We start from the raw sequence: 12586 nt of genomic DNA on the forward strand, positions 1-12586 counted from the left end.
AACTACGTAAATTCAGATTGTCTTTTGGCTGACTGACTGGATGTACATTTAATTATTCATGGGCCAAAATCCAACGGTAGTGTTCAGTCAAAGGTGAGCTCAGGGGTACAATGACTGGAAGGGTTCTGGTAATTTGTAGAATCATAGAATCGTTTTGCTTGGAAGCATGTCATTCCAGGTAAGTCATGAGAGACGAAGTACAACTACCTTATTGTTTCATAGAATCATAGGATGGTTTGGGTTGGAAGGGACCTTAAAGATCATCTAGTTTATTTTACTGTAGTCTGAACTCTGTATGGAGCACTTCTGGATAGAGTTTCCAAAGCCAACATTCTCTCTGCAGCGGCTGTAGAGACCTGAGAAACACAACTAAATGTTTTGTCTTCTAGAAATAAAAATCTCTTTCTATGGGAAATCTGAAGAACTCTTTATCACAGATGCAGGGAGTTTGGGGAAAGTACATGTGGAGGCAAAGCTGTTTTTCATATGGAAGTCCTAACAGCTTTGGTGAGAACCTAGCAGATCCTTATCTAGATAGAAAAAAAATATTCACATAAAAGCAGGAATCTACTCTCCGTTTATTGAGGTTATCCTGTATAAAAATACTATAATCGTTAATAAAAAGTGGGAGGCATAATGCTATGTGTTCATGAGGGACTGGTGACAATTGAAAAGATTAAAGTTTCTTGGTGGAATTAGGTCTTTTTCAGATGGAAGTATTTGAAGTAGATACTTCAATAATACATATATATTTATATAATTGATGTGGAAAAACTGCTTAACTGACTCTTGTTAAATGATGCACCAAAATTACAACTCTATGCACTTTACTCAGCTTAAGGAACTGCCATTGTGCGCTTCAGGTGCTGACATCTCACATAGCATAAAGGAATTTTTCCAAATACTAAGAAATTAGTCTTGCCCACCAGAAAAATCTATTCCATAATGCTGATCAAGGCATCACAGGCTGAAGAACTTTTTATGCTCGACAGCTGTCCAGCTTCCTATAAAACAAGCTCCAGCTATGATGCAGAAGCAGCACTACATTTTAGGAAACAGCTTTGTTCCTGCCACACCACTTCATTAATTTCCGGAACACAGAATTGCCAATCCATAACCTCAATTTTCTCTGCTTTTGTGAAAGCAAATGTGGTGTGTCTGTGTGGGTGCAAAACAGGGGCTTTGGGTGAACAGATGAAGATAATGAATTTCTGCAAGTCAAATATGTGTTCTCTATGTCAAGATTTTCCTGCACATGCAGAACAGTGCTCTGGGAAGAGCAAGGTGACTTAGCAATAACTGGCACTAAGGATGTTAGTTATAATCCAGAGCGCAGTCAAATGGCATATGCCCTGGGACTGGAGACTTGAAAACTTTATTTTGCCATAGTTAGAAAAGCGTGCAGAGGCTCGCTCTCCTTCTCTCCCTCCACCGCTTCCTTCTTTCATTCTCACATTCTTGATGTGTGAGCACATAAGGAGTATGCCCAGCACCATTTAAGTTCCATTTTAATCACAGAAAAAAATCCTTGTCTCTGAAGAACAATAGTACATTGTCAAATTCTGCTAGTTAACAATCTTTGAGAAGCAGAGTCAACCACCACTGTGCACCTGCAGTGTAACACTGCTTCACCCTAGAAGCTGCAGGGAAGATTCAGTGCAACATGGCCGAGGAATTTTTAAAAGCGTGGAGGACTTCTTCACAACTCAATCCAAGAAGAGAAGTTCCTTCAAAGGTTGGGTAATCTTCTATAGGTAGTTGCATTTTCTTATAATCCTCTCTGCTTTGCATCCAGCAGAGGCAGCATACAGCAACTGAGGCAACCAAATTAGCTCAAATCTGTTGTGTGTTGTGTGGTGTTTGGCAAATTGGGTGTGGAGAGAGGAGAGGGAGGAACAGCTGCAGATGCTGCAGTGGGAACTCTCCAGGACAGGCAAGGGTGTAGGCATGTGTATGTGTAAAGGTGACAAACCCCTTGGTCAGAATTAAACAGCATTTCCATCCAGGTTGTATTTTTCTATTCTTATACAAGGAAAGTGTGCATCTATAGATGATACATTTTTGCAAGCCATTCACTTTCTAATTTTGACTTTTAAAAATTAAGGCATTACTGGAAGAAAAAGAAAGCACATTCTCTGATGGTTAATATTTGGCTACATGAGGCTTTGCATGGATGACAATTATCTCAAGAATGTTAGATCAGCTGAAGTCAGATCTCATAGTAACAGGATTGTGTCACATTGAGTTTGACAGTGTTTTGGAGACTCTAAGGTTTGTTAATAAGTCAAACTATTTTCATATGTTTGTCGTTAACTGGTGTTTCACTGCTACAGTAGCTTACAAATAATGTAAGCAGGTTTCAATTACATTTACAATATTTACACGCATTTTTATTTGTGTTTCGTTCAGCTTGAACAATGAAAATGTATAGACATTCAAAATATAGGCACTAAACACCAAGTTAACAGCATTGCAAAGGAGTAATTAAATTATTTCCTCTGAAGTTAGTCTTTCCTGAGACAATCTTCTTAATATTAATGTTTCACTGTTTGCTGTAAGCAAAAAACCTAAACTGTGGCCCAGAATGATGCGATGAAAATATTCCAAGTAACTCACAAAGGAAGGACAGGATCTGCCAAGTGCTTTTATGCAATATTCATTTATATGGTAGCTAGGAGTTTTAGTATTAAATAACCCAAAACATGCCTAAAGAACTTCTTCTATAAGAAGCATGAGAAAAGTTTCCAGAAAATACTACCAGAGAGAAACGTTTCCAGAAAATACTACCAGATTTTTTTAAGTCAGTGCTTAAAAATAAAAATTCTTTAAGTGGTCCCTTTCCTAAGAGTCATTTAAAATTCACATACAGAGTGTGCGCTCTGTCAGTTAAGTTTCGTTTCCAGAGAACAAATCACTGCGTCCCTGGGTGAGAGCTCTTCCCCACAGAAAAGACAGGATGCTCTTTTGGTTCCAAGGATCAACAGGTATTTATGTCAGCTTCACAAAAAACAGAATACAAAAGACTCATCTCGCCACATTGACATTAACTTACAAAACAAAGATACAGCATAAAAATTGCAGGAACACTGTACAAATAGAATCAGTGAAATGCTAATTAGAAAAGAAATTCGTCACTTATACTGCAGTAAAAATGCATAAAGTGTAAACTAAGATAATGTGACAGTATGCCAAATTTTATTCATATTTTTACATATAAAGATGATTTGAGAAGGTTTATTAAATATACCAGTGAGACTGGTATTTGAGTGGATTCTCCTATTATCCATATTCATTGACTATCCAATTATAGTAGGTCTTTTTAAGAAGCAGCAATGTCTTCTGTAAAACCGCGTACAATCAGAATGAGACTTTTGTGCTCAAAATACAACTTGAATGTTTCCGACAGGTGTTTATTCCAGATGTGGAATGACTGCTTTAGAACTGTGTCTGGTATGTTAAGTTTCATTGTATAGTCAGTCTATTTTATCAAGGAAGTCTGAGCTACAAAAGCTAAATATTTCTTATGGGTTTATACTATTAAAGTAATGGTATAAAAATAAAGTACCAATATAATTTTATTTACAGCAAGAAAAAAAGCAGCCCTGTTATACTTGGCTCAAAGTCCCTATCTGGTGTCCATTTAACTAAGCTGAAAAAAACACCCCAAGAAGCCTCAGTTCATTAAACGTGAGGTTCTCTGGTTTTCTTTTATATTCACTGTAGCATTATCTGTGAAGTATAACCCCTCTTTTGAAATGCACTTTAGCTCGTCATTTCATCACTCCTGGTTTTTAGATCATCCGTTCTACATGGTCACAGTACCATACAGGATTATTATATACAAGTCTGCAGCTATTTAACACATACACAAAAGTGATGAACCTCAGGCTTTAACAACGTAACGCATCCAGTATGCCCAAGCAAAGTCCTTGCAGGTCAGAAAACATCAGCGCACCGGTTGGTGTTTTATAATACTGTACAGTGAACATAAGTGGACAAAAAATGTTTTCTCGGTAACAGGTTATTGAGGAAAAAATCCAAAACATCCACCAAATACTAATACATATAAGCCTTCACACTTGCTCCTGATACAAGTTTTAATTATGAAATACCAATTTGAAATGTTAAGACGCTGCATAAAACCAGTTTTCTTCTAAAAACGTGCTGGATCCTTCCAAGTCACACCCAAGCTTTCCACCCAGGAAAGAGTCGGCTCAGATTTTTAGGGTCCATGGCCTGCTGTATGAGGAGGTTCACCTGCCCTCCCACACTGAGCACTGTTCCCTCCTCAACACCCTTCAGCTTCTCCTGAAGTCTCATCAGAACACGCTCAGCCACTTTGTTAAAACTCTGGTCATCACTGCTGGGAGAATAAAAGAAGAAAACTGAGTGCACTAGATATGAGTCCCAAACAACGTGAACGACATTAAGAAAACCGTAAAGCAAGGCAGCATGAGTGACATTAAGAAAACCGTAAAGCAAGGCAACAGCGCAGTAGGCAGACGGTAAGAAAAAAATCTTGCACCTGGCTTTTCTTTTACATTCTTGTGGATCAGTATTGAGGGAAGAGCTCATGTCAGCCTCATCCTCTGGTCTCTGCTGCAGATACAAAGCTTTCAAGGGGTTCATGGTCCAGTCAAAAAGCGGATCATATAGCAGCACCTACACAGTAAATAAACCTCTATTTAATTTAAACTGTTAATCATAACTAGTCCAGTGCCCTAGCAGGAAGGGAAACACTCAGTTGGTAACACTCACGCTAACCACAGTCTTGGAGGTTAGAATTTTGGTGTTTTTTTTAAATCCAATAGCTTAGTAGACAATCCAACAATAAAACTGCATCTCATCATTTGCAGGTATTTGTGTTGTTCATACTTGACTCAGTTTTGCCACCGAGTACAATCTGAGCAATGAAGAGGTCATTTTTTAATACACTTCTAGGCATATCATTATTTTATAATGCATAGTATAAGCTGCTTTTAAAAGTCAGTTTAATTCTCAGACTTATGCAAAGAGGACTTTCGGCACTACTTATGTTAAGAATGTTGCACTATGGCTAGAAGAGTTTAGATACTGAAGAGGGAAAACTGCATATGCCTGAAACAAATAGTTCCCATACAAAATGCAAACCGGTCTTGATTTTATTGAAGATTACATAAATTAACAAAAGCAACCATCATTACTAAGTTAAAATTGAACAAACCATCCCTACATAAATATTTGGTATAGTAATGCACACAGAGACAAGAAACCGAAGATATTCTGGCAGGTTACTACCAGAAAGAATGAAAAAATGGTTACCTCTACAATAGTCAGCAAAGCTTCTTGAGAATTTCTCATGACAGCCATTGTTTTCTCACAGCATCTAGAAAATATTTTACCATGGTTTTAGGTTCTTTTCAGCAAAATGGAATGGTATTTTCATCATTTAAATAATGGACACTTCTACCCTTCCTAAAGGCCAATTTCTGAGTAACCTCTCTGATGTTTCTACTTTGGAAAAAATAAATGGCGAAATTTAGAAATGTAAGACCAGAAGGAGACTAGGTAGTTCACTGATAATATTCCCTACGGGAAAGAGATTACCTGTTTCACTTCTGAAATGTTTCTATACACAGAATTAACCACAGGTTAACATGGCCACAACGGCAGAATTGCTTGGCTGGATGAAAACGTGTGTGCCAGAGGTGCTCAGCAACACATCAGAGAATCTTGGTAAGGTTCCTGAACATGAAATGAGCAGATCCAGTAGCCAGAGACATTAAGCTATTTCTGAAATCTCTCCAATGAGTTTAGATGAAGAAATGGCTACCTACATCCATTCCCAAGTAAACTAAGCTTGTGGAAGGAATACTAAACTTTCCTTATGGGACAGGTACTCCAGTGAAAAGAGGGATTTGGCCTCCTGTATACTTCAGGATGAGCACGCACAGAGCAAAGTTAACTGACTATGTTCACACCTAATCTTGAGACTTGTTTATGCACTTACACCTATACTGTTGATTACAAGACAGTCTGGCTGAGGCAGAAACAGTATCTGCACCAGTACATTTTATACTGTATTTACTTCAGCTGGAGCCAAACAATTCATGTTTTTCTGTATCATGGGACAAAAGTTTCAGAAGTAACGTGAAACTGTGAATTTGAGAGCACCATGTTTAGAACAGAAGTGGCAGTGACTGTTTCTTCACAGGACAAAGGTATATTAGGAATTACTTATTAACGTTAATTCCTACCTTACAAAGACAACATTTACAATATGTACTTTTTTAAAGACATCAGATTGGGGGTTTGCAAGCACTACGTTAATGAACATCATAAAAGTCTTGACTGAGAAAAGTGTCCTGCTTTTTAGGGTCCTCTTAAGTCATTCACAGGACATAGGACAGAGGTTGACAGAAACTCGACTCTTTGGGGATTTTTTCTGTTTTGCAGCTTAAATCTACTGTGGAGTTTAGATTTTGCCCTTGCAAAGGGATATCAAATATATGATCCAAAAGAGGAAAAAGACTTCAAATTACTTACCTAAAACTGAACAGAAATAAAAGACAGAACAAAATGGTTTGAAGAAACTTAATAGCTCCAAAAATATAGTATAGCTCTGAAAGAAATACATAGTTCTGAAGGAAAAAAAAACAGCCGTCTAAACCAAGGGATGAAATTTAGCTGTGGAGCCTCTGGAAGCACTGAGCCATCCCAGAATTCCAGAAGAGGGTGACAATAACCCATTAGTTAGTGAAGAATATGAAAACTGGGCCACAATAATGAACTTGTAATTGGTTACATAAATAACAGCGTATCAGTTACAGGACAGCATTTATGTTTGGATATTATCAACAGAAATCTGAGTCTCCTCCCAAGCATCAGAACTATTTAACATACAACAATCATAAAGCCGAAAGTACTCCACTGCCTCCTTACCCCATTCAGTACAGGAGCACTTACCTTCTGAAGACTCCTTCCACCCCAGTAATACCCATTCCGTCCACAATGTCCCTGGTTAATCTAAATGGAACAGTCTCCGGTGTGGGAAGGATTTTACCTTGCTCAAAAGCAACCCCTAAATGAAAGGATAATAAATGCTTTTTAAAATGTTCAAGTAAAGACAAATTGAGGTTCTCTTGCCTCTTCCACTTACCCAGATCTATATGCACTAGTTCTGCAGTTTGTTCATCTATCAAGATATTCTGAACGTGTCTGTCTCCAAGTCCAAGAATGTAGCCAACTAAAACAAAAAGGTAAGTGCTGAAACCATATTTACACACCATAAAAACCAGGGAAAATTTAACAAAGCGAAGATTATTAGAATCAGTGTAACACATGCAAACAAATTAGAAGTGAGGCTATTTCTTCCCCCATGTATGCATATTACTCCAGTAAAGAGTAAATGCCATTCCACAAATCCAAAAAGAAAAGGTTAACCGAATGCAATTGCAAAAAGGTTATTCTCATACAAACATGTATTGTTTTATCTACTCCACAGACTTCTTGCCATTTCTCTCTGTAGATAGGTTAAGCAAACAATTTCTCAGCTTATAAAAAATTATAAAAGATAAAAAGCAAGTGCATAATAAAATTAGGGTTTGTTATCACTAATATTTTTAAGAAAACCTTTTAACTCACAGTATCATGTAATCCAGAAAAAGGACTGGACATAATTCAGTCCATAATTCAGTTGGTGCAGTTCAACTATACCTAAACAGTTCCTGAGTGATTCTTGTCTAAGTCAGTTTTAAAAATCTCCAGTGATACATGTTATACGGTCTTTCATGTAAGCCTATTTCAGTGCTTCACTGTCATTAAATGTAGAAAACCACCAAACGAAGTCTCCCTTGCTGCAATTTACACCTGTTACTGTTTTTCTATTAGCTGATGGACAATGAAAGCAGTAGTGTTCCACAAAAATCTTTCATCTGAATTCTGCTAAACTGTAGATTTACTTTTTTTTTTTTTTTTTAAATCAAAAAAGGGAGTATATAAACAACATGTTAACAGCATGGCAGGGGGTGGGTGGGTGACCGTTCTATGGTTCTATGATCTAAAATAGGATCTACTGCAATGTACACAATCTACTATCAAATATCTTCCAGAGACTCAATAAAGAACTGAGTCATCCAAAGAAAATCCACAATCCAAGTGTATATATATAAAAATGCCAGAGTTTAAATAACCATTTCAAACATAGCTAATGATGCCTGTACAAAGAAAGTAAAAGTTTAAGCTTTTCAACTCAGTGAATTGAGGCTATAGATGAAATTAATAAATGTGAAATCAAAACAACAGAATTAGTCAGGCAGAAACTTTAATAAGCTACCAGAACCTAAAAATACAAACCATTATATAAAGTAAACACAGAATTTCACTCTGTCTTTACTGCAGAAAGGGAAATGGGGAGGAATGAATCAGAAATCTTAATTACAAAAATAATGCTGGTGTTCTTGCTGGCATTTTTTGCCCCCTACTCCCCCTCTTCTGACATGTGACAAAAGCAGAATAGCCATTACCTCTGAAATGGAATACACTCTTTGTTTGCATAATCTAAAAAGCCAAAGTTAGTAATCCAGTATAATACCTATAGAAGATGTAGCCACACTGCGAGTGTACGCCAACCGTTTTTCAAACCACACTGCTGGATCCAGGAATTTTTCCATGCAGAAATAACGAAACACAGGTTGAAAATTCTCACAGACTTTCATGAAGATGGTGTATTTCTCTTCAAAATGTTTCTTTTGTGCATCCTTTAAACACATAAGAAATGTTTTCCCCATGACTGACTGCTTTGGAAAGAAATGACTTCTTCCTTTGAAAAACATATTCCTCCTTTCTACTCTCCACCCCCCATCAAATACTGTTCTTACTCACTCCTTTCTCTGAGCTATGAATAAAAGCTATGTCTTTTTTACACCAATTATTAATGCACCCATTTGTTTTACTAAACAATTCTATTTTCATACACAACGCGTGGGTTACATGGAAAAAAACACACTCCTATTTCTTTGGTTCAACAGGTGTACAAATTTTATATGCATGTACAGGTAAATGTGTCTTGTTGGGAGATAATTCCCCTTCCACTCTGTTCTGGTACCTTTGCTTATCTGATGGCTTCATGTCACTGTGAGAAAGTCATTCTCACCCATTCACATGCAAAAACTGCACAAAGCCAAAATTAAATATACTGCACAGATTTAAAAGGAAATAATTTCTTGCACAATCATGGCTACATAAAGTACCAGGTAAACCTGTTTGCAATTTTCTAAACGTATGATGAGGTGGTTTGTAACTAAACTAAAAGTCTGAAGATATACTAATTCCACGCCACTGGTCACATTCATTATTATATATTAAAAGTATAGTATATAATTCTCCATAAATTCCACCCACCCCCCAGTAAAAAATATGAGCCAGCTTTTTTTTTTTTTTTTTTTTAAAGTTCTTTTGACTCACCATCATGATTTTCTGACACTCGTGACCGGAGTAATCTTTTGGCCTGTATCTCTTGTGAGCTCCCTCCTCGACATTCACAAGGAACTCCCCAATGGGAGTTGTTCCTGAGCACCACTCAAGAACACCACTTCTCTGAGAAAGGGGAACCACCTGTAAAAGCAAAACCAGTGCTGCATGGGGGAAGGTTACACACATACACACACAACCCGAATTTGCATGCTGCAGATCACGCACATATTTGTGTTTGTTTAAAAAGACAAAAGATCAAACCGTACAGCTGACCACAATATATGTTTTAAATACACATGTATACATACATAAAACACACTCAAGGTTTTTCTACCAAATACTTGCATTTTTTTTCCTAGCCCAGAGAACCTTCCACTACATACTTCAGTACAACTTAATGATTCTACTCAATTTGGATGGTTGTGTTGGGATTGTAGATGACCTGTGATTGCCAACAGCGTGCTATGCTTGACGGGCATAATACGAGCGTTATGCAAATTGCACGTAAAAGTAAAATCTGGAACAAACACATGGTAGCTGCGTGGAAGTATTAGGCTTGGCTTAGTCTCCTTCCCACCCTAGGGCACAGTTGCTGACTTCAAAACTGGCTGTAATAGTTACCTCAGTTGCTGTAGCAGACAGAACTGGCCAGAATAAATGATCCCCTGTCCTCAGAGAAATATCTACTGCCTACTTCCTTCAACTTTCTTCATGAAAGTCTCTTTATCTCATAATGCAACCCCCATTCTCTTTTTCCCTGCTCTCAAACATTTTTACACACATAAAAACCTGAGTCTTCATTGAAAATTACTCAAAAAATGTGACGCTGACTCCACCTGTGAATTCTTAATACTATGCCAGCAATTCGGGTAAGCTCCTTTAGAGCTTCTGGAGTGCACACTTCTCATTTGTCAAATAGAAGGGCTTTTACTTAGAGAGTAATTATTCAGAGGTCGCCTTCACAGTGATTATTATAATCCCAAGCACATAAAAAGAAAAGAGGAGGGGAAAGTTCCTGTTCAAATACATTTTCTGCTTTCGCAATAAGAATTTATTGCTGTATTCCCAATTCCAACAAACACAGTTCTGCAGTTCAAATTCTGCATGAACAGACCCTAGATGGGACTTCTGGATTCAACTTTAAGGAATATTGCAAGACTAAAATTAATTATTAATTAAGTAAGGAATATCACAAGACTAAAATTAATAAGAATTCATAAACAAACTCATATGCTCAAGTCTAATGACCAGCAACTTAAAATTCAAGGACAGGGCATGACTTAATTTCTTTTCAATTTTAAGTTCATATAGAGAAAGCTTTGAAGAGTATTTAAACATATATTTGGCATCAGAAGGTTTTTCTAGGATTTGAAAAAAATGGAATTGTAATAATTGCTGTAATTGTAATAATTAAATTGTATTAATTGTTTATTCCATACCTTAAGGAGCAGTAACTATTTTAAGGACACATAAATAAATACACTTTTATATTGTCTTTGGGTTAAAAAGAGGAGAATGGGGAAATATGCTTTATTGGTAGCATTTATTCCTCTGCTGCAGCAGCTCTTCAGCTCTTACCTTGTATCTGCGGATAGTTAATTTTCTCTTTCGTGTTTCAGTGTTTTGCTGGAGCAATGTATTGCACATCTGGAAAACCTGTTGCATAACAGCATCTTGTCTCAGGTCATCACGTCCCTTTAGCATCAACAGAAAAAGCAGTTAAAGAACATGTTCAAGCATCCAACTTCTTGTTCAGCAACTTTAAAAAATTATTTTAAAAAATTCCACAAAACAAGTTACTTTTCAAAAATAATCACCTGTAATAAAATGTGATTAACAATTGTTTGTTCTCTGTATTTGGTTTTCTAATAGTGCTCATCTGCTTAAGCAGAACCATCATTAACTTAAATCTTTTCTCCTTTTTTTTGACCAATGTTATTTGATTAAGGTTTCAGTCAACCTACATGCCTTACAGTACCCTTTTAAAAAAACAGATGTTTCATTCACCATATTTAGCAATCCAGCACACAGCTAAAGCAGCATCAGTTGGTACAGAAGTTCTGATTACTGGATGCAGATCTAGTGATTCATGCTTCTCTTTAAAACTTTCAAAACTGCCCCAATACTTAACAGCAAAACAGAAATCTCCCAGCAGCTGCTGAATGTTTACATTCAAAGACAGACAGAATTAAATTGCTTGAGGTTGAAGAGAAATATGGTTTTTTTAGAGATTTGTGTTTCTACGGGCATGCTTTTGATTGTCTCCGAATGGTAATTCTTTTTATATGGGGAAGAAAGAAAAAAGGAGGTATTTAACACAAAACATTGATGGCTTTTATTTGCTGTACACTCCAGGTCACTAGTTGAGACATGGCCACGCAAGTCACAGGTCTAGTAGTTGTCAGGTAAGCTACTGTGTATTACATGCATTGTTGAAAAATAATTACAAAAAATATTTAATATTATTAATTATTATTCTATTATTTATATTTTATCATTATTATAATGCTTACTATTACTTTGCAATTTCCTTTATTAAAGCATTCCTGAACTAAGAAAACTTACACTGAACTGTGAAAAGTCTGCTCATGGTACAGAAATGATACATAAGAAAACTGAAAATTCCAATATGCCAAGTCTCTGAAATGTCATTATAACTAACAGAACCCACCTTAACCAGCTGCCTCCTTTCTTTACCATCTGATCCTACACAATCTATTATTTTAGGCAGATTCAGGCCTCCTGCTAAGCGAAATTCTGGCTTAAAAGACCTTATTGTCACCAAGTTTTCATATCGTCCTGTGGGATCCACCTGAAATTATAAATTAGTTTAAAATTAATATAAATATTATCTCCACTTCACTCAGAGAAAGTGGTAATGAGTTGTTTGCAAACCTTGTTAGCAGACTATACGCTAAATATTAATATAAGCACTCCATCATCTACAAGGATAATACCCACAAAGGCTGCAAAAATATGCTGAGCAAAGGAGTGAGTTTGATTCCTCCTTGTCCACCTCATTGGCAGAGGGGACGTGGTGCTGCAGACTTCCCCTAAACAAGCTCTGACACAATTTCAGCCTGTCCCAACTCGCATTCTCCCCCAAAAATGTTCATGTACAGTTGGGGGGCAT

At 36.8% G+C, this 12586-nt stretch overlaps 1 protein-coding gene across 1 annotated transcript in view; it reads right to left on the minus strand.

The window, feature by feature from the left end:
• Positions 1 to 4179: 4179 nt before the first annotated feature.
• ATM (ATM serine/threonine kinase) overlaps positions 4180 to 12586 on the minus strand; it is a 69657-nt gene continuing 61250 nt past the window's right edge. The window contains 9 exon segments of the mRNA XM_009890923.1: positions 4180 to 4363; positions 4526 to 4662; positions 5302 to 5365; positions 6946 to 7060; positions 7139 to 7225; positions 8573 to 8738; positions 9445 to 9594; positions 11032 to 11148; positions 12125 to 12265. Coding sequence (XP_009889225.1) covers positions 4180 to 4363; positions 4526 to 4662; positions 5302 to 5365; positions 6946 to 7060; positions 7139 to 7225; positions 8573 to 8738; positions 9445 to 9594; positions 11032 to 11148; positions 12125 to 12265 — 1161 coding nt within the window.

This window comes from Charadrius vociferus, unplaced genomic scaffold (assembly GCF_000708025.1).
Source record: "Charadrius vociferus isolate BGI_N301 unplaced genomic scaffold, ASM70802v2 scaffold118, whole genome shotgun sequence".
Lineage (NCBI taxonomy): Eukaryota > Metazoa > Chordata > Aves > Charadriiformes > Charadriidae > Charadrius > Charadrius vociferus.